The following is a 22,032-nucleotide window of genomic DNA, read 5'->3' as shown; positions in this document are numbered from 1 at the left end:
TAAGCCTCATTGGAAATTCATTCATAAGTATTTTCTAAGGCTGAATATATGCCTACCCTAAGACCTAGAAATTCTACTCCTATGTAAATATATATTCCAAGGAAATATATACAGATATATATCTCCAAGGAAATTAAGTGTATATTTCCACCAAAAGATATGTAATGAGTGTGCATTGCAGCTTTTTACTAATAGCGAGTGGCTACAAATCTTCCAAGTGTCCATCGGCAGCAGAATGGATAAATGTGTTATTGTACATTCAGACAGTGATGCAGTACATGGCGAAAACAATGAATGACTCCTGCTCCCTGCAACAGCAAGGATGAATCTCACAGATATAATGTGAGTGACAGAAAACCAATACCATATAATACATACTGTGAGATGCAGTTTACATGAGAAAACACTGATCTATGGAGATGAAGACATTATGTGGCAGCATCATGGTGTGGGGCTTGAAATTAGCTAAGATAAGGATGAGGGAACCTTCACAGCTTCTGTAAATATTCCATACCTTGATCTGGGTATTGATGACGCAATGCAAATAAAATTCATACGGCTGTAATGTATAGTAATGTGTGCACTTGATCATATTTTTAAATCTATACTCTATCTCTTTTTAAGGCATTGTTCTAGGATCTGCAGTATACATATGGAATTTATCCACATCTACCTCCACTTCACACACAGTGTAAGAACCTTCCATAGTACATTTCCATTCCCATTGCCATCCTTAGTGTCCTCGCTGTGATTTTCTTTTATATATGTTGTAAATTTCCATTTACATAGTACATGCAGTACTATGTTTTGCTTTAAACAGTTAATTATCTTTTACAGAGATTTTAAAGCTAAAATGATATTTATTTACCCACATATTTATCACACCCCAAACTCTTCTTTTGTTCATCAGTACAGATCTCCATATATTATTATCATTCTGCCTGAAGAACCAACTTCCTTTAACATTTCTGAGACTTTCAATAAATTCTCTCAACTTTTGTTTGCCTTAAAATGTTTTTATTGTGACTTCATTATCAACAGAGAGTTTTTAGGTTGATAGCTGTTTTTTTTTTTCTTTCTATATTTTAAAGAAGTTATTTCACTTTCTCCTAGTCTGGTATTTTCTGGAAAAATGTTAGCTGTCATTCTTATCTTTGTTCTTTTTTTATAAAAAGTGTATCCTCGCCCCTGAACTGTTTTGAAGATTTTTCTTCTCACCACTGCTTTTTAGTATGTTCATTATGTGTATCGATAGGATTTTTTCTTTGAGGATTGGCTTATTTCACTGATGTTCGTGCTAAGTGAAATAAGCCAATCCTCAAAAAAATAAAGGCCAAATGTTTTCTCTGATATTCTGATGCTAACTCACAACAAGAGGAGGAGGGAGTAGGGAACAATAGAAGTACTTTGGATTGGACAAAGAGGGATGAGGGGAAGGGATGGGGGAATGGGAATAGGAAAGACAGGAGAATGAATCAGACATCACTATCCTATGCGCATATATGATCACATGACCAATGTCATTCTACATCATGTGCAAACAGTAGAATGAGAAGTTATACTCCATATATGTGTGATATGTCAAAATACATTCTACTATCATGTATAACTAATAAGTACAAATAAAAATATTAAAAGAAAGATTTATTGAACATCTTGGGGGTGTGGATTCTTTCAGCTTTCATCAAATTTGGAAAAAGTAGGCCATTTCAAAAACTTTTTATCTCCCTCGTCTATTGGAATTTGAATTACTCATACATTAGACTGTTTGATATTATATACCTCAACAGAGGTTCCGTTCACTTTTTAAATTTTTTTTTTGTTTCTGTGCTTCATTTTGGATAATTTTTATTGCTTTCTCTCCAAGCTCACAACATTTTCTTCTGTAGTGTCTAAACGATTGTTAATCCCCTTACTGCTGTTTTTTTTTTTTTTCTATTTCAGATGTTATAGTTTTTATCTCTGGAAATTTCATTTTTCTTCTTTTATGTTTTTCCTTTCTCTCTTCATTATATTATGCTTCCCTCCACATTCTTGTGAATATAAAACATATTAACAATGGTTGTTTTAACTTCCACTTCTTTTACTTTTATAGTTTTTAGAGTTTTGTATTTATTTTGTTTGAATTGTTCATCAATTATATTATTTTTGATGCTATGACAAATGAAATTGTTAATGTCTTTTATATTTGTTCATTGCAAATATACAAAAATATTTGATTTTTGCTTATTGATCTTGTATCTTATACCTTGCAGAACTTGTTAGTTCTTACAGTTTTTTAGAGGATTATTAGAATTTTTGAGTATGAGATCAGTCATCTGACAGTAGTCTTACCACTCTTTTCAGATCTGGATACCTTTGAGTATATTTTTCTGCCTGATTGTCCAGCCTAGAACTCTCAATATAATGTTGAACAAAAATAGAGATTGTAGCCATCCTTGTCTCATTCCTCATTTTTAAGCCTCCTTTAACTTCCATTTCTGCTCTTCCCATTAGCTCTCCCATTTTTGGATCTGTTCCTCTATTAAAGATAATGTTTTTCTGCTTCTTTGCACGCCTAGTAAGTTATGATTAATTGCCATAATTTTTTCATTATGAGTGTTGGATGCTGGATTTTGTTATATTCCTTTAAATAGTGGTATAATTTATTCTGCAGAGAAGTATACTTCAATACACAGTAAAGCTCTTTGAAATAAGCTTGATTCATTCAAGATTCACTTTTAAACTTCTTTTGGGACAGAGATAGATAAAATGATCAAACTTTCCACTTTGCCTGGGTCTAAGGAAGTTCCCGAGACATGAGACCCAGAGTTTACAATTGGAACTGATGGGCATCTGAGAATTAGTACTGGTAATTCTAATGCTGGGAAGGCCCAAAGCAAAACAGGACAAATATGCCTTCCTAGACCCAGAGCATGCTTTAATCCAGGAATAATTTAGTCCTAGTACTAAACTTTGAGTACCCTACTCATATTACAAGGTCTCTATCCTCTAACCAGTGAGAACTTGAACTACTTCTAGACTTGTCTAGATTCTAGAGATTGTTGAGCCTGCTAATGATGGTTTTCTCATTGATCTTATGAATTTTCTTTTCTCTCCTCCTAATGTTACTACTTCCATCTCCATACACAGAAACAACAATTTCCTAAGTATGTGAAACAAAAGTTTCCTTTCAGGCATGCTCAAATCAGTACTCAGCCAAAGACCTGCACCTCTCTCCATGCAAAATTCAGTTTCTGTACTGTTCCATCTTTCCCTGTACTTTTTCCTGCAAATCCTAGCTGTCATGGCTCCTCTGAACTTCGGTCTCTGTATGCTCAACTCAGTGAGACTGAAGAGTTCTGTTTGCATTCTCCCAAGTCCCTCTTCTTCCTGGAAGCTGCCTCTAGGCAGTCATCTAGGGGAATCACGGGGATCGTTTAATTTGCTTCCTTTTTGTAGAAATTGACGTCCTGAAATGCCTGTTGTATAATGGCTGAAAACCGATGCTTAACGGACTTTGTCTGGTTTCCTCCTTGCTTAATATGGGGGTTCAAATAGAGTCAATCTGTAAACAGAAGTCCTTGTGCATATTCTATGCCTTAATATATTTTTTTAAATTTATGTGTTTTAAATACTTGAAGTAGTTGCTGTTTTTCTGCTTACACAATTTTTGATGGTTTTGGTTTATTCTCACAAAGACAATGAAATATTTGAAAATAATTATAATAGCTATTTACAGAGGCCTTCCTATGTCTCAGTCCTGGGCTGGTTGTCTCATAATCATAAATCTTCACAAAAATTTTGAAGATGAATTTATTAATACCATTGCCTCTATTCCAGAGACGTCCAAACTAAGATTCAATCTGTAGGATTTCATTTTTTTCATAAGTAGAAGTCCTTATGCAAGTTAGTAACTTGCCTAAACTTACATCTTAATGTGCTCTCCCTGAGTACGCATTTATTCATACCACAGTCCCTAAAATGTAGTATCTAAAAATACACCACACCTAACCCAGCTGGAGCTAAAACAATATTGAGGTCAAGAGGTTAACTCATGCAGGAAATTTAAGTGATTCTGACCATACTGCTTTATGGTTTAAGTAAACAGCTGATTTATTATGGTGTGTGTGAGAGAGAGAAAGACAGACACAGGTGGACAGAGAAAGAATACATGTGCATAATGATGTGCCTAAGTGCCTGTGTTTGGTGCAGTGACTGAGGGAGCCTCACCCTGTCGCATTGATCTTCCATGAGTTCTGGTGACTTTGCACATAACACCGAAGTCACATTCATTTTCCAAAGTTACTGAATTAGTTTCCAAGGGCTGCCATGACACGTTAGCACAAACCAGGTGGCTTAAGCAATAGACAGGTATTCTCTCTGGTTCTAGAGATTACACACCCTAAATTAAGGTTTCTGCGGGGCTGCACCCCATCGGAAGGCTCTCAGAGAGAATCCTTCCTTGACCCCCCCCCCCTGGCCAGCCTCAGTGGGTCCTGGCCTTCATTGGCATTGATCCAATTTCTTCCCAGTTTTCACATGGCCTTTCTCCCTATGTCTCTCTGTCACCCTCCCTCCTGTCTTATAAGGACTTGTCATTGAATTTGGGTGATTCAACTTCAAAAACCCCATTTAATTACATCTTAATTACTTCTCCAAAAACCCCATTTCCAAAAAAAAAACAAAAAACAAAAAAAAACAAAAAGCCCTCCCACCCCAAGGCATCAGCGGTTAGGGCCTGAACACATCTTCCCAGGAAATACAATTGGGTCCGCTACAGTTTCTATGGGGGCTCTGAGACCCTTCCAAAGTGGCTGCTCTTTGAGATTCTACCAGGAAAACCAAGTTATTTTGAAGAAGCGGCTTGGATCCTCTGTTTCATTTCCATAGCTATTGAAGTTTTTAGAAGTTAAATTCAGAGGAAGGGCGTACTTCTTTACCACGTCAACTGTCTATGCTTGATCCAGCCAAGGCCTGCTACTCTGTGCCCCCAGCATCTACTACTCTAATTATCCATAAACCACGGATGGAAAAGAACCCCGCACAACTAGATCTGAACAAGACAGGCCTCCAGCTTTGCATATTCCACCCAGAGACGACCCTGCATTCGGGCAGCAAGACAGCCCCTGGGTCTGCACCGTGATTGGCAGGAGATTCTACTCCCCACGATTCTGATGAATTCCCTTTCCTCATGGTGACCAGCTCCCCTGTTTTGCAGGCTTCTTCTAACTTCTCTTCTCTGCCACCCACAAGCAACAACTTTTCTTCACCCTTCTTGGTGATCTTGCCAGGGGAGTCGCTCCAGCAACATGGGGCTGAATTTGCAAAGCGTCAGGCGTAATAACCAGGTCACTGGTTACCACCCTGAACTCTTTTCTTTTCACCTTGCCACAGCATAATGAGATCATTAATTAGAGCGAGGGACATAAGTGCTCCAAATTTCCTTCAGTGCCCTGGTGGAGAGGGTTAGGTCTTTGGTCATAATTCCTGTTAAATGATTCCATTTAAATCACTATGAAAATCATATTTACCTTCAATGCAAACTTATCTTTCCTCTTTAAATGGATTATTTCTAGGTCTCTAAAATTTCCAGTTATGATCTACCTAGTGCCCCATTCAGCGGATCAGCTTGGGTATGCAGTGTAAAGCACAGTATCAACAGGCTCTGCAGTGTAGCGAGACCCTGAATCAAAATAAAAAATACAAAAGGGCTCGGGATGTGGCTCCGTGGTTAAGTGCTGCAGGGTTCAGTGCCTGGTACCCCCGACCCACCCCACCCCCCAAAAAAGCTCACAGGCTCTGAAGCCAGACTGCCTGGGGTTGAATAGCCGCTCCTGCTCCCTAGTGACATTGTAGAAGTTACTGATGTCTCTCTGCCTTGGTTTTCTCATCTTGAAAACTGAGGATTCAATGGATTCATGCATGTGAACGCTGAGGCCGGCACAGGATTCATATATGGGAGTGGTTTTGTGTAGTTACTAAGTCCAAAACCTGCTTTTGGCACCACTGTGCATAAGTTTGGGGAGATGCCCTTTAGATGACGTCATTATTGGCTGACTTGTCACCTCACATGCAGTCTTCAGGTACAGTACCTCTGAGTGTGACCTTATTTGGAGATGGGCCTTTTAAAGAGGCAATCAAGTCCAGGTGAGATCATTAAGGTGGGAGTGTGTACCTGTGTGACTGACATCCTTAAAGGTGGCTTTGGAGACAAGGACATGCGTAGGAAGATGACATGAAGAGACAAAGGGGAAAGAGCCAAGGAAAGAGGTCTGGCATAGATCCTTCCTTCACAAGCCCTCAGAAGAAACCAACCCTACCAGCACCTTGACTTTGAACTTCTAGCTTCCAGACCTGTACACAATAAATTTTTGCTGTTTAAGCGAACCAGTGGTGGTACTTTGTTACAGCAACCTTACAAAACATACAGCTGATTGTCACAATGAATCTCCATCTCAGGGGCATGTGTTGTGGTCAGAGGAATAAATTCCATGGATTCTGATTGAGAGCAACAGATGCTCAGTAATGTTTGCTCAAACCAATAAGTACGCAAAAGGATGGAACTGCAAATCCAGAGGCAGGACCATGGCTGGTCCATGAATGTCAACAGGATTCCCCATCTCTTGCCCCTGTGTCTTTCTCCCTATCTTGGTGACAGTGATATCTCTCTCTCTCTCTCTCTCTCTCTCTCTCTCTCTCTCTCTCTCTCTCTTCTCTCTCTCTTCCACACTCCACTGTGGTTTCCTATTGTTCTCTGTTTGCAGCCAGCAGGAAACATGGTCTTAAATAGCACCCAGGTTTGTACAGTAAAGAGACAACCACCTAGAAAGAACCTGTGTGGAGCACTCAGCACTTTCAAGTTCTCCGGGAGGACCATCTTATTCCTCCACCCTGGTCTGATGCCCACCCACCCACTGTGGCCAAAATGGCAGCATGTCAATGCACAGGCACAGAGCCATGTGGGTGGAAGTGAGAGGGTCATTACCAAGAAAGGGACAGCAGGCAAATAACTTGAGGAAGGTTCTGTGACCAGAGATAAGTTATCATGGATCTGTGACACAGCACCCCTGTGCAGCATGAGCCAGAAGAAGTCCAGCCAAAACTGGCCCATTAACAGCATTTGGTCATTTCCTGGTCCCAGAGCTACAGTGGCCTCTTCTCCCTTCGAGAAGGCAGAAATGAATAGTGGTTAAAATTATGGGTCTTTGAATCAGAGGTTCACAGGTTTGGGTCCCATTCTGCCTTTGGTTCACTGTGTGATCGTGAGTGTGTAACCAGGACACTGTGTAGCTCAGCTTCCTCATCTTTCAGAAATGAAGCTGGAGGCAGCTTTGCTAAGATTGAGCTGGAGCTTAATGCACATTTCCCACCAATGACCCCCGGGCGCGTGTGAGCAGCTGTGCAGCATCAGGACTCAGTGGTTCTCTTCTGTTTGCTCTCTCCCTCAGGCAGAGTTCTCGGAGTTGAACCTGGCTGCCTACGTCACCGGGGGCTGCATGGTGGACATGCAAGTCATGAGAAACGGGACCAAAGTCGTGAGGTAAGCAAGACTGAGGTACGGAAAGCCTTCCGACAGGTACACACGGGACACCTCCCATCGCCTGCTGTACCTCCTGCCACCACCTGACTCCCCACCAGCTGTCCTCTTCCATGCAGAGGGTCTGTGTCCAAAGAGGTGCTTTTGGGACAAAAAAAAATATATATGACTAATGGCACAGAGCACCTGGGGAGCGCCTGTGAGGTCCAGGATCGAGTCGCAGGCTGGGAGTGGAACGACGTGGGTTCCGTTTCCAGCTTTGTGACTCTGTTCTGTCCGATCTTTAGTGTCTCTGAATCTCAGGTCCCATCTGTAGCACAGCGATAGCCACACTCGAGTCAGAGGCCGCTGCAGTGTGCTCCGTCTCGGGGGTGGGAGGACGACCCTTCACTTTAAGGGTTGTGAGGGTGCATTTGATCCTGCTTCCAGCAGTACCACAGGCTGAATGCTCAGAGGATCCCCTCCAGGTCTGAACAGGACTGGCCATAATAGTTTCCAGAAGTCTATTTGTTCTGTATGCCAAGACGGAGAGGAAATGAGGGAATTCTTCAGAAGCCAGAAATGACAAGGAAGTAGAAATCCACCGGAGAGATGAGTACGTGTACAAATACGGTGCTCTCTGGTGAGACACAGCCTCAGATCTGGGGAAGCAGGGAGACCGGAAACACTCTGGGGGAAAGGTGGCATTTGTTCCAAGTCTCGTCAAATGTTAGGACGTGAGTGTCTCAGGCTGGGGATTGGGAAATGAGGAATGCGTTCCAAGAGTAGGAAAGAGCCTCTACAAATAACCCAAAGAGTGGTGCTTGCTTGGGAAATTACGATAATTCTACATCATTTATTGAGCACCTACTGTGGTGCCAAGAAAGACTTCCAATAATGGTGGGCTAGATTATTTGAACCAACTTTTCCACTGAAAACAACTTAAAACTAGTTTTCAGTAATTATAGTTTAGAGCACTTCAAGGGGCTGGCCCAACAATAGGAATTACCAAAAAGAAATGATAAAACGATGGAAACCCATGGAGATAAATGAGTTTATAAAATCAGCTGTCTTCTGAGTGTCGTTTTTAAGTCAGTCAATTTTTCAGCAAGATGTGACAACCTAGGGAGGAAAAGGGAGACAGAAACCAACACCAGGACCACCCGTAGCATGGACTGTAATGACAGACCCTCCCCACAAGAAGCTGAGACCCCGAAGGTGAGCGCAGGGATCATAAGTAGATAAGCCCTCAAAGTAATTGTGAGTTGAACTGCAGTTTGAATCGCCTGGACCTTCCAGAAGTTAAAGTTGGTTTATGGTGATCACAGACACCGAGAAGTCAAAGCAAGTCCTAGGTGGGGGGAGGACACCTTTATCCTTGACTTTATACAATAGTTAGCACACAGTCAAAGATAACTAGGCACGGGTGCCACGAATTAGGAAAAATGAAACAAGGGACCATAGAAACGCCACCTCAGAGACACCAGATACTGGATTGTCAGACACAGATTAATAAAAGAAAAAAAAATAGATGATAGGTAGAAAATATCTGATCAGGCTTGAAAATATCTGCTGGAAAGAGCGAGCATTAAAGTGACCACCGGTTTAACAAGAAACAAACAGAACTTCCAGAAATGAAAAAAAACTATAATAACCCAAATTACTGGTGTGTTGTGTTAAACACAGCTGAAAAAAATTATCCTGAAACAGGCACAAAGAGAAAAAGATTGGAAATGCAGAAGAGATGGCGAAATCCCAGGAGAAGATAGAACCACCGTTTAATCACAGTCTCAGAAAAAGAATAGAACAGAGGCAGCTTTCTAGGAAATGATTCTTTCAGAAAGATTCCAAACTTCCCAAGCAGAAGCTCACAGACAGTGGGAGATGAGATTGGTCAGGTTCTGTTATGTGCACGTATGAAATCGGCAAAATGAATCCCATGGTTACGTATGATTAGAATGCACCATTAACATTTTTTAAAAGAATTCTATTTCATGGTGTGTACTTTTAGAACAACAATGTAACTAACTTTGGAAAGATAGAGAAAAATACCTTAATGGTAGTCAGAGGAAAAAATATTTCTTGTATTGTGACAGAGAGCTTCTGAGGGTCACAGTAAACTTACTTTCAGTGTGTTTAAAGAAATTAACTCTGTCCTCAGGAAAACATCTTTTATGAATAATGACAAAATACAAACATTCACAGACCAAAAGGAGACCCACGCTAGGGTCACTCTAAAGTATGTCCTACAGGCCAAAGGAAAATGACCCTCGGGTAGCATAGAACTATAAGAGGATGTGAAGAGGTGGAAAATGTTTAAAAACCATGCTTCCAAAGGACAATAACAGGAAGATCTTATGAATCTGAGAAACATGAAAGGTTAAAATACACAACACTGAGTTAAAGGAGACCGGGAGGGTGGAAGGAATTCAGGTTTACCGAGACCCTTCTAGGGAAGAACGTCAGTGTGTTGATTAATAATAGGCTTTGATGCAAATTTAAAGACTCATGAGATCATTTTAGCGTAATTATTTAGAAATAGAAATAGGATGTAGTGCTTCAAAACCAACACAGAAAAATGTTACAAATATGTAATGCAATAAAAGAGAGTTGGCTTAAGCACAAACTTATCAGCAGGGATGATGTTCTGAACTTCTCATCCAGCAGGACTAGTTATTAAAATGTCAGTTTTTTATATAAGCTGGTAAATGATCTCTCCTTTGGGTATCTTCCACTGCCCTCACCCCACCAACAGGCATAGCCATGGAACAGCTGTGTCCCCTAATCTACCATAGTCCTGTTTCCAAATTCCATACCCTTGCTCCTTTCTTGTCCAGAACTCGTAGGGGAGCCGTGTCCTCAAAGGCAGTAGAGAACCCCAGAAAGCAAATACCTGATTCCCCAAGTTTCTTCTAGGCTTGTGAGTATCTCTGCATCTCCTGGAGTCGCCCTCTCATGGTCACTTGTGAGAACTGCAACCCCTGCAGAGGAGTATTTAAAATATTTTGGTCAACAGTGTACATTAATAATTACGTTAAATATAAATGAACTAAATGATCAAATTAAAGAATAAGGTTTCCATGGAAAATTTTTAAAAATATGACTCCAATCTATACAAGAGATTAATTTAAAATGTAAGATTACAGAAAATTTGAAAGTTAAAGAACAGAGAAAATACATCACATAACTACTAGGCAAAAAGAAAGCTAGCTAATGCAGCTACATGAATATTGGGGGAAATAGACTTCCAGGTGAAATGAATTACTAGGGGAAAGAAAGTAATATGTCATGATAAGGGGTTTATTTACTGAGAAGAAATAATAATTGAGTTCATCAGCACCAAATAAAAAAGTATGCTAAATAGGACTTAAAAATTGATGAGACTTCAGGAGAATTAAGCAAAGTCCACCATCACAGGATATTTTTGAGAATGATGCTAGATATAGACATTCTTGTTCTTCTCACACTCAAGAACTGTAAAAAAAAAAACTATTTAGTGATCTGTATGTGCTCATATTCGATATTTTGTACTTATGTCCCAGTAATATAATTGGGAGTCTAATATATATTTGGGAGTCTCCTTCTTTGGAATATAGAGGAAATGAGACTATCTATCCCATTAGATTTCAGATTTGGTTGCAGATTAGAAGCACTGGGACTTGGTTCAGAATTTTGATGCCTAGGCAATACTTCAGGCCAATCACAGTGGAACCCCTGAGAGTGAGATTAGTTCCCCCAATTGGGCAGCCAAGATGGGAAACATTCCCAGATTGTTCCTGTGGTGACCTTGCTCTGAGGCCAGGTGAGGATGCTTCTGGGATATGCTGTCTGGACACAAGAATCACTTTACAAAAACAGTCTTATTCCAGGCCTACCGACTCCTTTCTGAACTTCCATATTGTTTACAGAAATGAATTTACTGAGATATTCCAGATATTTCTTAATCAGCTAGTCTCCCAGTATTTAAGAATGGCAGACTTTGAAGGTAGTTTGTTTCATGCTGAATTGTGTCTGTCCCCCCAAAATAATGGGTTCAAGTCCTAACCCCTGGTACCTGAGAATGCACCCTTATCTGGAAATAGGGTAGTTTCAGATGTGATGAGTTAGGATGAGGTCATACTGGAACACAGTGGGTCCTTGATTCAGTATGACGGTGTCCTTACAAGGAGAGAAAAATTGGGGCCCAGTCATGATGGGGACAGAGACTGGAGTGATCCATCTAGAAGCCAAGGGGTGTCAAGGATCACCTGCAGCCACTGAGGGCAGGAGACAGTCCTGCAACACATTCTCCCTCAGAGTCCTCGGAAGGAACCACATCTGTGGAAGCTTTGATTCTGGACTTCTGGCCCCCAGACCTGTGAGGGAATAAATTGTTTTAAGTGGTCAAGTTTGTAGCATTTTGTTAAAGTGCCCTAGAGAACTGTAAATATGGCAGCGCTTCTCAAATTTTAACGTGCATACAAATCTCCTAGAGATCTTATTAAAGGGCAAATAATAATAACAGTGATGATGATGATGATGACGATGATACAGGTTCCTGTCCATCAGATCTTCAGGTAGAGCCTGAGATCTGAACTTCCCATGAGCCCCCCAGGGAAGTTAAGGCTTCTGGTCCTGCAGACTCCAGTTAAGGAATGCGGACATGGACGAGCTCTCTGATGCAATGGGTGGAAGGCCACGCTTTGAGTAGCTAGGGCTGTGAAGGCTGGCAGCCCTAGGTTCAGAAAACCAGACTTCTAAAACCATGCATGCACGCCAGGGGGCCCCCAGTCTGATCACACTGTGTCCTGCAGGTGAGGAATCAGTAGACTCTTCCTGGGCCCCACAGGGCCCTAGCAAGCCTTCGCTGTGGTCTCCCACGTAGGAATATTGATCCTGGTCTTCACTTGCACAATATTCTTCCTAAGACACTTTGGTGTTTTATCAACAATGCCCCCAAAGCATTCCCAAATGTGCCAGGCCTGGATCTTCTGCAGTTTTGCTCAAGAGAAAAACCTTCCAGGAAAACAGCACGATCGACTTGACTAAGCTGGGGAAGACCCAGGGAGCTGCTAAAACACTGTCTCGGAGCGTGGCGTGGAGGGTGTTTCTGGAAGCGGTTCGCATTTGAATCAGTAGGCTGCCTAAAGATGGTCTGTTCTCACCCACGTGGGCAGGCACCAGCCAAACAGGGAAATGTCTCTCTTCCCGGCCTGAGGCATCCTTTTCTCCTGCCCTTGGACCACAGAGCTCCCGCTGCTTGGTCTTGACACCCCAGCACTCACACCCACGGCCCCTCAGTGCTGGCCTCAGCTGGGAATTGCACAGTCGGCCCCTGGTTCTCGGTCTCCAGCTGCCCTGAGCCCCCAGCTTGCAGGCGGCAGGTGGTGGGACTGCTCCATCTCCATCACCCGGGCACCAGGCTCCACCACAAATCTCCTCTCACATATATCCGGGGACCCCCGTTTCTCTGGAGAACCCTAATACAGGAGTCCAGGATGGGGGTAGAGCAGAGCGCTCCTGGTTCTCTTCAGGGTCCAGCCCTTCTGCTTTGGGAAGCGGCTCTGAGATGTCCCCTGGGGGCCACCCTCTCCCTGCCATCGTCTGTGTGGTGTGTGCAGCTGGTGACGGGTGACAGCCTCAGTCTGATAGACTCTCACCTTGGGACTCAATCCAGGCCAACAGGATCCCTCAGAAGACTTCAGGTGCAACGGTGGGATGAGGGGCCCGTGAGTTCCGCTGGGACAGCTGAGCCGGGGAGGTGGCCCCCGGAGCTGCTGGTGGCTCTGTCTCCCCTTGAGGGAATGACCTGCCCAGGGTAAAGCCAAGCCAAAGGGAAGAGCCGTGAGAGAGACCCTAGGACCTGATGGGGTTGCTCGAGACTCTGGATCTTGGGATCTCACTCATCCCCAAAACTTGAGCCAAAAAAATAAAATCCCTTTTAGTTGAAGCCAGCTTGGATAGAACACACAAAATTCATGACTTTTATTTATTTAGCAAACATTGTTACAGCGTTCCCTCCGTGCTAGGCTCCATTCCAAGCACTTAACATATATTAAGTCATTTCTCCTTTCAACACCCCCAGTTTAGAGATAAGGAGATCCACACACCGCGGCAGGGTCACGGAGCCCAGGTGTCCAGCCGGTGGGAGAGCGGGGTCCAAGTCTGGCCAGAGCCTGTGGGTGGCAGCCTGGGGCAGCACTGCCTCTGTATCTGGGCAGAGTGTCACAGCCAGGGCTCCGTAAAGGGCATAAGTTCCCCATAGGAGCCGAAGGCAGGGTGCAATGCGGCAACCATTGGGAGGAAAACACTGGGAGAACCCAGATCTCTGACTCTGAGCGGGGAAGACGGAAGAGCTAATTGCCACTCGTTGTTGGCCTCTGTACACCAGGTCTGAGCTCAGTGTTTATGTGAATCATGATCTTATCGCATCCTCACGAGATAGTCTAACAGCAGAGTAAGCAGCACGGCCCAGTGGTGAGAGCTGAGTCTGGGTGGTCCTCCCAGATCCGCCACTAAGAGAGCAGCCGTGCAGCGGTGACGGTGCCCCATCTGGGATACTTGCTACTAATGTGAATGCTGATAACTCCTCCTCGGAGGGCCGGAGTGAGGGTGAGACGAGATGGTGTACGTGAGGGGTTCGTCGCAGCGTCTGGACCAGGGTCATCACTAAATTAAGGGCTAATAATTATTACTAGAGTCCCGTTATGCAGAGGCAGAAACTGAGTCCCAACTACCGAGTTACACTGGGGGGTCATTAAATCGCTTGCGCCAAGGCACACTTTTACAAAGTGGCAGCATCAGGTCTGAACCTGATGGTATCCCAAGTGAATTTTCAGGTGTCTTTAACTCCTTGCCTCTCCCTCTGTCTGCCCCATGTCATCTGGTCCTGTGGCTCCCACACCAGGCTGGCATGATGGACCCTGCGTCTCTGTACAAAATGTAGTTGGGGGGGGGGGGGGAGACGCTGTTAGTCAGCTTTCCGTCATTGTGACACAATGCCCAGGCTCAACCACCTTAGAAGAAGGAAAGGTTAGTTTTGGTTCCCGAGTCCAGGATCTCTTGCCCCTTTTGCTCTGGGCACAGTGTGGCGTGGCAGGAGGGTGTGGTGGAGGAGACCCGTTCATCTCATGGTGGCAAGAAAGCAAAAGGAGAAAGAGGGACGGTGGTCCCAATGTCTCCTTCAGGGACACGCCCCAGTGACCTAACTTCCTTCTACTGGACCCCATCCAGGAAGGTCCCACCACCTCCGGCAGTGCCAGGGACTGGGGACCAAGTGTTTGACACGTGGGCCTTTGAGGAACATTCCAGATCCAACCTGGGCATCATCTCTGCAGAGGGTGGAGCATGGCTGGAGGTCACCCAGGACACGGCAGGGGAGTTGTGCTTCACTTAGAAACCTATCACTCTCACTCGTTTATCCAGAAAAAAATCTCATCGTCCACCATTTTTGCAAGGGCTGCGCGAGATGCTAAATGTGAAAAGCCTGTTCAGTCCACAAGTTAAGGACCGACCACGTCCCTAACACCATTTCTAGTAACAAGGAATTGTGTCAGACAGGAGCCAGGTGGGAGGCAGAGGTCACCCCCAAATGGCTTAAGAAAGGAGACTTTAAGGAGGTACTTACTGAAGGATGTGGGGGGCCAAGGGAAAAGGAGGCGCTCAGAACCTGCCGACAGCAGGAGACCGTTATCACCCCTGGGGCTGAAGGCACAAGAGGGAGAGAGAATCACAGTCTAGCATCCAGACTCCAAAAACCTGAACCAACCGCTTCCAAATTCAGAATTTCTAGAGCGCCCATGTGACCCTGCAAGTGGAGAATCCCCCAGCATGAAACTGTTTCTTGCACAAAATTACAAAAAAAAAAAAAAAATTAGTGTTTGAAATGACTTTCGGGCTGTGTGTCTGATGTGTCTATGAAGCATCAATGACTTTTGTATTTAGACTTGGGTCCTGTCCCCAAGATCTCTCAATACGTCTATGCAAATGTTTCAAAATCCAAAAATACGCAAAAGGCAAGACGCTTCCGGCACGTGCGATAAGGGATTCCCCGACGTGTAACAGGCTGATCTGGAAGGTTTGACCTCGACCTGAGCAGGAGAGCTGCTCTGTGGGAGCTGGAGCTAGGGAAGCTCTGATACCTCCAAGGTCAGGGCACCGAGGCAGGTGGGACCTATGAAGAAACGTGTGACTCTTCCCTCCCTCTGACCTGCAGTCTCCTGTGGAGGCCAAAGCCAGGCCGAGCGGGTGGGCAGGAGAGCTGGGTTATGCCGCCCACAGGGACAGCCTCCTGGGACCCAGAACAGGGCAGAGAGGGAGAGAATGGAGTGGGGTCAGGGGGGCGCCAAAGGAGAATGACTTAGGGGATCTCAGTGAACAGGTCTGCAAGCCGCTCTCTCCAGGGAGGATTCTGGGAGGGCTTTGCAATGACAAAGCGGTACACACAAGTCGGCGAAATCAGCAGAACTGGCAGCCATGGCATGGACGGCCCTCCCGGCTCCACTCTCTGTGCAACATGTGAGCCACAGCTAGCCAACTCGAGGTGCCCAAGGGCCAGCCAGACAGCCAGGTTCTTGGGAAAGAACAGAGGCCATCCCAGGGGGTGTTGAAATCCGTGCTCTGTGGGCAGCTGCGGCCTTTCTGGGCCCAAGCTCAAGCCTGGCTCCAAACAGAGTGATTTAAAAAACAGGGGAGGTGGTGGGGGGAGCCATGTCCACACAGATGAGCTGAGAACACAGGACAGGAGGAGCTCAGGAAGAAATCCCTCGAGGAGGCAGACGTTAATGAGGCCCCCATCTAATTACACAAGCCAGGCGCTCGGTTTCCAGCATTGGGCAACACTAAATTGCAGGCACCCGTTCAAACCACCGAGACTGATCATGGGAATCCGCTCATTAGAAGGTCAGACCCCAGAGAGCAGAGAGCCTGGAGGAGGGGGAGGCGGAGCTGGAGGACACCGCAGAAATGACGGCATTGGACACTCCCAGGTCTGCCCCTCCTGCCCCCAGGAGCCAACCGCCCTGGCCAAGGGTTTACAGGGGCCATGTTCCAGCCAAGAGGTGGATGCGTGGGCTTGTCCCAGAGGAGGGCATGTTCTACCAAATCCTAGAGACCCAGAGTCGGAAAAGCCCCTGAAGCGTTTCCTGGGAGTTGCCACTGAACAGATGGACAGATGGTGGCCCAGGGTCCGGGGGAGGGGGACTTGTCCAAATCCCCAACTCTGAGCTCCTGAGCCAGGATCCGCCCTCGACCTTCCCCAGCCTTTGTCCTGGGAACTCTCAAACACCCCATTAAAAAATATTCTTTTCATAGATAACATTCCTCACTCTCGATTGCACACATCATTGCCCTGGGCATCCTCAACTTTGAATTTCGAATTCCAGATAGCCATTCATTCAACAAGTACTTATTGAGCACATTCCCGGTGCCAGGCAGGGCCTGGCAAATGTCCCCGAGAGCACAGCTCCTCCCCTGCCTCCTGAAGGGGCCCACGCCCACCGAGCCTCTCCTTCTCCCTTCCCTTCATTCCTTAACTATGCCCCAGGCCCAGAGGACCCAGCTGAGAAGGAAACAGACCGTGGGCCCTGTGGAACTGACACTGAAGTGGCAGAAAACAGACATGGGTTCCAAAGGCGGGTTGGCAGGTCGTGAGAAATGGGTGAGGCAGAGAGGAGATAGGGCGCGGCTGGTATTTGAGGTGGGACAAGCAGGGAAGGCTTCCTGGAAGAGGAGGCTTCCGAGGCAGAGAGAGCAGAGCAGAAGCAGCATCCCTCTTGCCTGTGAGCGTCCCTGCACTCAGGTGAGGGGCAGCTTGGGGGCTGGAGGAGGGAAAAGAGGAAAGACCAGCTCCCTGGCCTCCCACAGTCCTTGGGTACCTCGAGGTTGTCCTTCCACCGCTCCTTCTCTGCCTCTCTGCCCTCAGGGGGAGTCCAGTGCCCCTCTTCCGTGCTCACAAAGCATCTAGGACCTGTCCAGGTAGGTGGCACGGCTTCGTGGCCAAGAGCCCACCTGCAGAAGTGGAGCAGCCCCCTGGGTGGGGCCCAAGCTGTGCCACCTTAGATCCTTCCCTCCCTGTTTCTGCTCTTGGCTTCCCGTCTGTGATGGGGCTCCTGGTCCTCCTGCGGACGTGGCGTGTCTAAAGTGCATGGAACCGTGTCGGGCGCAGGGTCTCTGCTCCTGCCTCTGGTTCTCCCTGAAATGCTCCTGCAGGTGGGACACCTCACCTCTGGCCTCCTCTCAAATGTCCCCCCTCAGAGGGACCTTGCCAGACCATGCCACTCGCTCTCCCGCTGCAAGGATGTTTCTCCCTCAAGCTTTTATTGCTGCCTGAAATGAACGTGGCTAGGTCCACAGGGTTGGGCCATGCCGGAGGGTGGAGATGTAACGGAGATGGAGATGTTCGTCCGCAGAGCCGCCGGGTGATCTCGTCCACTGAGCTGTTTTCTGGGATGAGCATCTGTAGACAGGAGTCTGCTGCGTCCCCATGGTATTCTCTGGTGTCTGTCCCCTACCAAGGCCTGGATACCTCGCCCTTCAGTGAAGGAGGGATGCCCCAGCCCTTCCGCTGTCTCCCCTGGGTTGATCCCACCTGAGGATCAAGTTCAGGACGGCTTTTCTGAATGGCAGCCCCAGCACCTGGCACGATGCCTGGATCCTCGCGGAAGGCATTCACGGCTGGCCGACTGTCCCCACGAATAAAAGTCCCCCCCGCTCTGCACAGTGAGAACTCACAGCCGAGAGACCTCAGGCCGTGGCTTGAACCGGGCACAGACTTCCCAACAGCATGCCGGCCCCCGCCCTCCGTCCCCAGGAGGGGGCAGGGTCTGGGTCCCCAGGCCAGGCACGCCGGGGCAGTGCAGGGCCCAGCACTCTTGGAGGGACACGTCCTGATCCACTCTGTGCCCTGCCCGCAGCAGGATCCCTGGGGACTGGCCGAGGTGGGGCGTGGGAACGGGAAGAGAGCAGTACAAGAGAGGGACAGTGTACGCCCCAAGAGAAGTGCCAGGCTCCGCTGCCCAGCAGTCAGCGGCTGGTCTGCCAACTGCCCTGGGGAGGGAGCAGCCGCGGGTCGGTGGGGGGAACTGGCTCCTGATGCCCAGAAATCAGGGATGGACAGACCTGAGTGAGCCCGGACCCTGCCCACACTACCGACCCTCCCAATGCCGTGGCCATAGCCAGAATGTCCCCAGCCCTGGGACCCGCTGCTGCCTTGACAGTAGGTCCCGTCACCCTTCCGGCCTTGGCTTCTGGGCCTCTTCTCGCTCAGAAGTGGCCACTTTGTACTAAAAGGCTCCTGGCTACCGGGCGCTTCCCAGAGCAGGTGGTTTTGTGCCCCGTGACGGCAGGAAGGGACCATCTCCTGAGGTCATAAGGCAGTGGAGGAGGGGCCCAGATCCGGCCACGACTTCCAGCACACTGACCTCCGACCCCGTTGGCACAGCCTCCCGCTGGACTACACAGGAGCCTCGGTGGCAGGTGGCCCTGGGTCCCACTGCCGACTCCGGCTGGCTGGCTGTGTGGCCTTGTGACAACTCACCTCCCGACTCCCAGGTCCTCCAACACACAACAGCGTTTCTTTGAGCAGACGTTCCTACGGGTCCCCACCCCTCTGTCTTGCAGGAACTGGGGTAACCCTCATGGGCAGGGGAGACAGAGGGAAAGACCCCTGGGGTCCCTCGGCAGGTGGGATGGAGCCGAGGAACCCAGATCAGGGCTGGGTGACCCACGTGCCCTTGGCTGAGCTGCTCAGAGACCTTCTTCATTGTTTTTTTTTTTTTATTATTAAATTTATTTATTTCACTATGTATTAGGAAAAAAATAGATCACCCATTATGCACCTTATTTTAGGTATTATTGCGTAAGATAACAGAAATTTTGATCTTTCAATATTTTTGAAATATTTTTAAATTCTTCTCTCTAAATATTTTCTGATTAATTTATTTATTCTGATTAGGTGTATATGTCAGCAGGATGTGTCTTGATTCATCGTACACAACTGCAGCACAACTTTACATTTCTCTGGTTGTACACGATGTAGTGTCCCACCTCGGTGCAGTCACGCATATACCTAGGGTAATGCTGTCCACCTCATTCCACCATCTTTCCTGCCCCCATGCACCCTCCCTCCCCTGTGCGGCCTTTGGTTTTGGGGGACTGGCTTACTTCACTTAGCATGATGTTCTCCAACTCCATCCATTTACCTGCAAATGCCATGATTTTATTCTCTATTAATGTTGAGTAATGTTCCGCCGCCTTTGTCTTCATTTGATCATGACCCACTGTTTCCCGGGCTCCTGCTGAGCCACAACTTCAGTGACTTTTAAACCTATCTGTACCACGACTAAATCAGGAAGCCCTGGTCCTACTTTTTAAAAATGCAGATGCTTAGGCCTCATTCCCGGAAAGACACGGCTCCTGGGTGAGACCCAGAAGTCCACATGCTGTCGGGCTCTGGGATTCCAATCCTGGGCATCCAAGGACCCCCACTTTAAAAGCCATGGCCCGCCAGCCCATGGAGAGGAACAACAGGCAGACCACGAAAGACAGAATGAGATGCTGCTTTCTTTGTTGTATTAGTTTAGAATAAATGTGCAGCCAGGCATGGTGGTGCACGCTTGAATACAGCTGCTCGGGAGGCTGAGGCAGGAGGATCACAAGTTCAAAACCAGGCTCGGCAACCTAGAGAGGCACTAAGTGACCTCACGAGACCCTGTCTCAAAATGAAGAATAAAAAGAGCCAGGATGTGGCTCAGTGGTAAAGCACCCCTGGGTTCCATCCCTGGTATCAAAAATTAAAATAAATGTGGCAATCTAGCAATGGAAGTGTCCCAACAAGGAATCTACTCACCTAGAAGAGTTAAGGTTCAAAGTCTACCTCAACCATGTGCCCTGGGGCTTTAGACCACTCACTGGGTCCCTTCTGAGCCAGTTTCCTCATTTGTAAAGTAGGGATGGCAGGGTTCACTCCACAGACCGGTGGACAGAGCCACGAGGTGACATGTTGGAATGTGCTTGATAAATAACAAATAACAAGTGTTCTATAGAACAGAACAGAATCGGATAGAGAAGAGATGTTCTATTAAGATGGACATTTTTCCTGGGACGTGTCTTTATTTTGCTAATAAGTAGTATTTCTGTAGCCTTTGGCCTTTCTTGGCTCTTTGGAATGTAGCCACTTACCTTCTGCAGGGCTTGTCGTATCTGCAGTGCCCTCAGCCCTGGGATGATCTGCCCTTCCTTGAAGGAGGCGTTCTCTACCTCTCTCCCACCTGGATTTCTGCAGCACCACCCCACTGGTTCGCCTCTGCCCTTGCCCTTTGTCTCAGTTAGTAATTGCTGTGTAACAAACGACCCCACATCTCAGTGGTCTAAACCTGCAACCATTTTTTGTTTGTTTGTTTGCTCTCAGTCTGTGGGTCTGGAATTGGGGCGAGGCTTGGCAGGCCGTTCTTCCGTCTCCATAGTTTTAGCCCAGAGTGATTCATGAGTGGCTTGTGGTGAGACGGGGCCAGGAGGTCCGAGCACTCGGTCTGGTGCCCTGGGCTCCTCCATAGCCCTGTTTTTCTCTGTGTTGCTGTGGGGCTTCTTCACAGCCATGTGGTCACAAGGCCATCAGGCTTCTGTGATGGCTGCTGGTTTTTGAGACGATGAGTTACAGGAGAGGCAGAGGCTGCAGGTATCTTAAGGGCCAATATCAGAAGTTACACAGTGTCACTTCCGGCACAGTCTAGTGGGCAAAGATGGGAACAGGGCAAATTTAAGGAGACCCCTACCTCTTAATGGAAGGAGTGGCAAAGAATTTAAAGACATGTTTATCCACCACCCCTTCAATCCGCCCTTCCTACAGGGCCCACAGAATGCTCTAGAACTAACTCACATGCCAGGGGCATGTTTAAGCCCTCTGGGGGCTGCCACCCCCTCAGAGTGGAGTGCCCCTTGCCGCAGTGTTCTGCAGGGCCCTGCGGGTACAGGCTTCTGCTTCCTCCTCGCCTCCTCCCGTGGCCCCTGGGTGCTGGGTTCTGCCATTCTTTACAAAGTCAAGTATATTTCCCCCACAGGGCCTTTGCATGTGCTCTTCCTTTAACCTGGGAGACCATTCTGCTGGTGTTGCCATAGCTATTTCCTGCCCCAGTGCCTGGAGTGTGGCTGGTACCATTTTGGCTAAATGAATAACTGATTCCTATAGACTTTCTTTCTTTCTTTCTCGCTCTCCTTCCTTCTCTTCCCACCCTTTCCATTTGAGCCCACCTTTCCCACATGACAGGGAGAGCCCTGAGGGTAGAGGTCCAGTTCCTTTCGTCTTTGCAGCCACCAGTTAAGCACCCGGCATGGTGCTCAGTAAGTGGCGGTCAGTGGTGCACGTAAGTCCCACGCCTCGCTGGAGGCTCCGTGCACGTTTAGAAACTCCCGGGCCGCAACCTTCCCTGTCTGGAAACATACTGAGCCCAGACAAATCACCACATTATGCGATACGCCAGCGAGTTCATGCATTTTCTCACTCAGTCCCCAAAACAACTCCATGTCACCGGGCCTGTCACAATCCCTGCGATACAGAT

The 22,032-nt window shown here is 47.0% G+C and overlaps 1 protein-coding gene across 1 annotated transcript in view; it reads left to right on the top strand.

The window, feature by feature from the left end:
- The window catches only part of SYN3 (synapsin III), a gene marked incomplete at its 3' end in the record, with an annotated part of 171,043 nt that overhangs the window by 99,279 nt on the left and 49,732 nt on the right, over positions 1 to 22,032 (top strand). Inside the window, exon 5 of the mRNA XM_081310861.1 lies at positions 7,431 to 7,522. Coding sequence (XP_081166987.1) covers positions 7,431 to 7,522 — 92 coding nt within the window. The remainder of the gene's footprint in view (positions 1 to 7,430; positions 7,523 to 22,032) is intronic.

This window comes from Spermophilus citellus (assembly GCF_964194105.1).
Source record: "Spermophilus citellus genome assembly, chromosome: 10".
In the NCBI taxonomy this organism is placed as follows: domain Eukaryota; kingdom Metazoa; phylum Chordata; class Mammalia; order Rodentia; family Sciuridae; genus Spermophilus; species Spermophilus citellus.
Note: the sequence above shows the minus strand (reverse complement) of the source record. Positions and strands in the feature narration are given on the sequence as shown.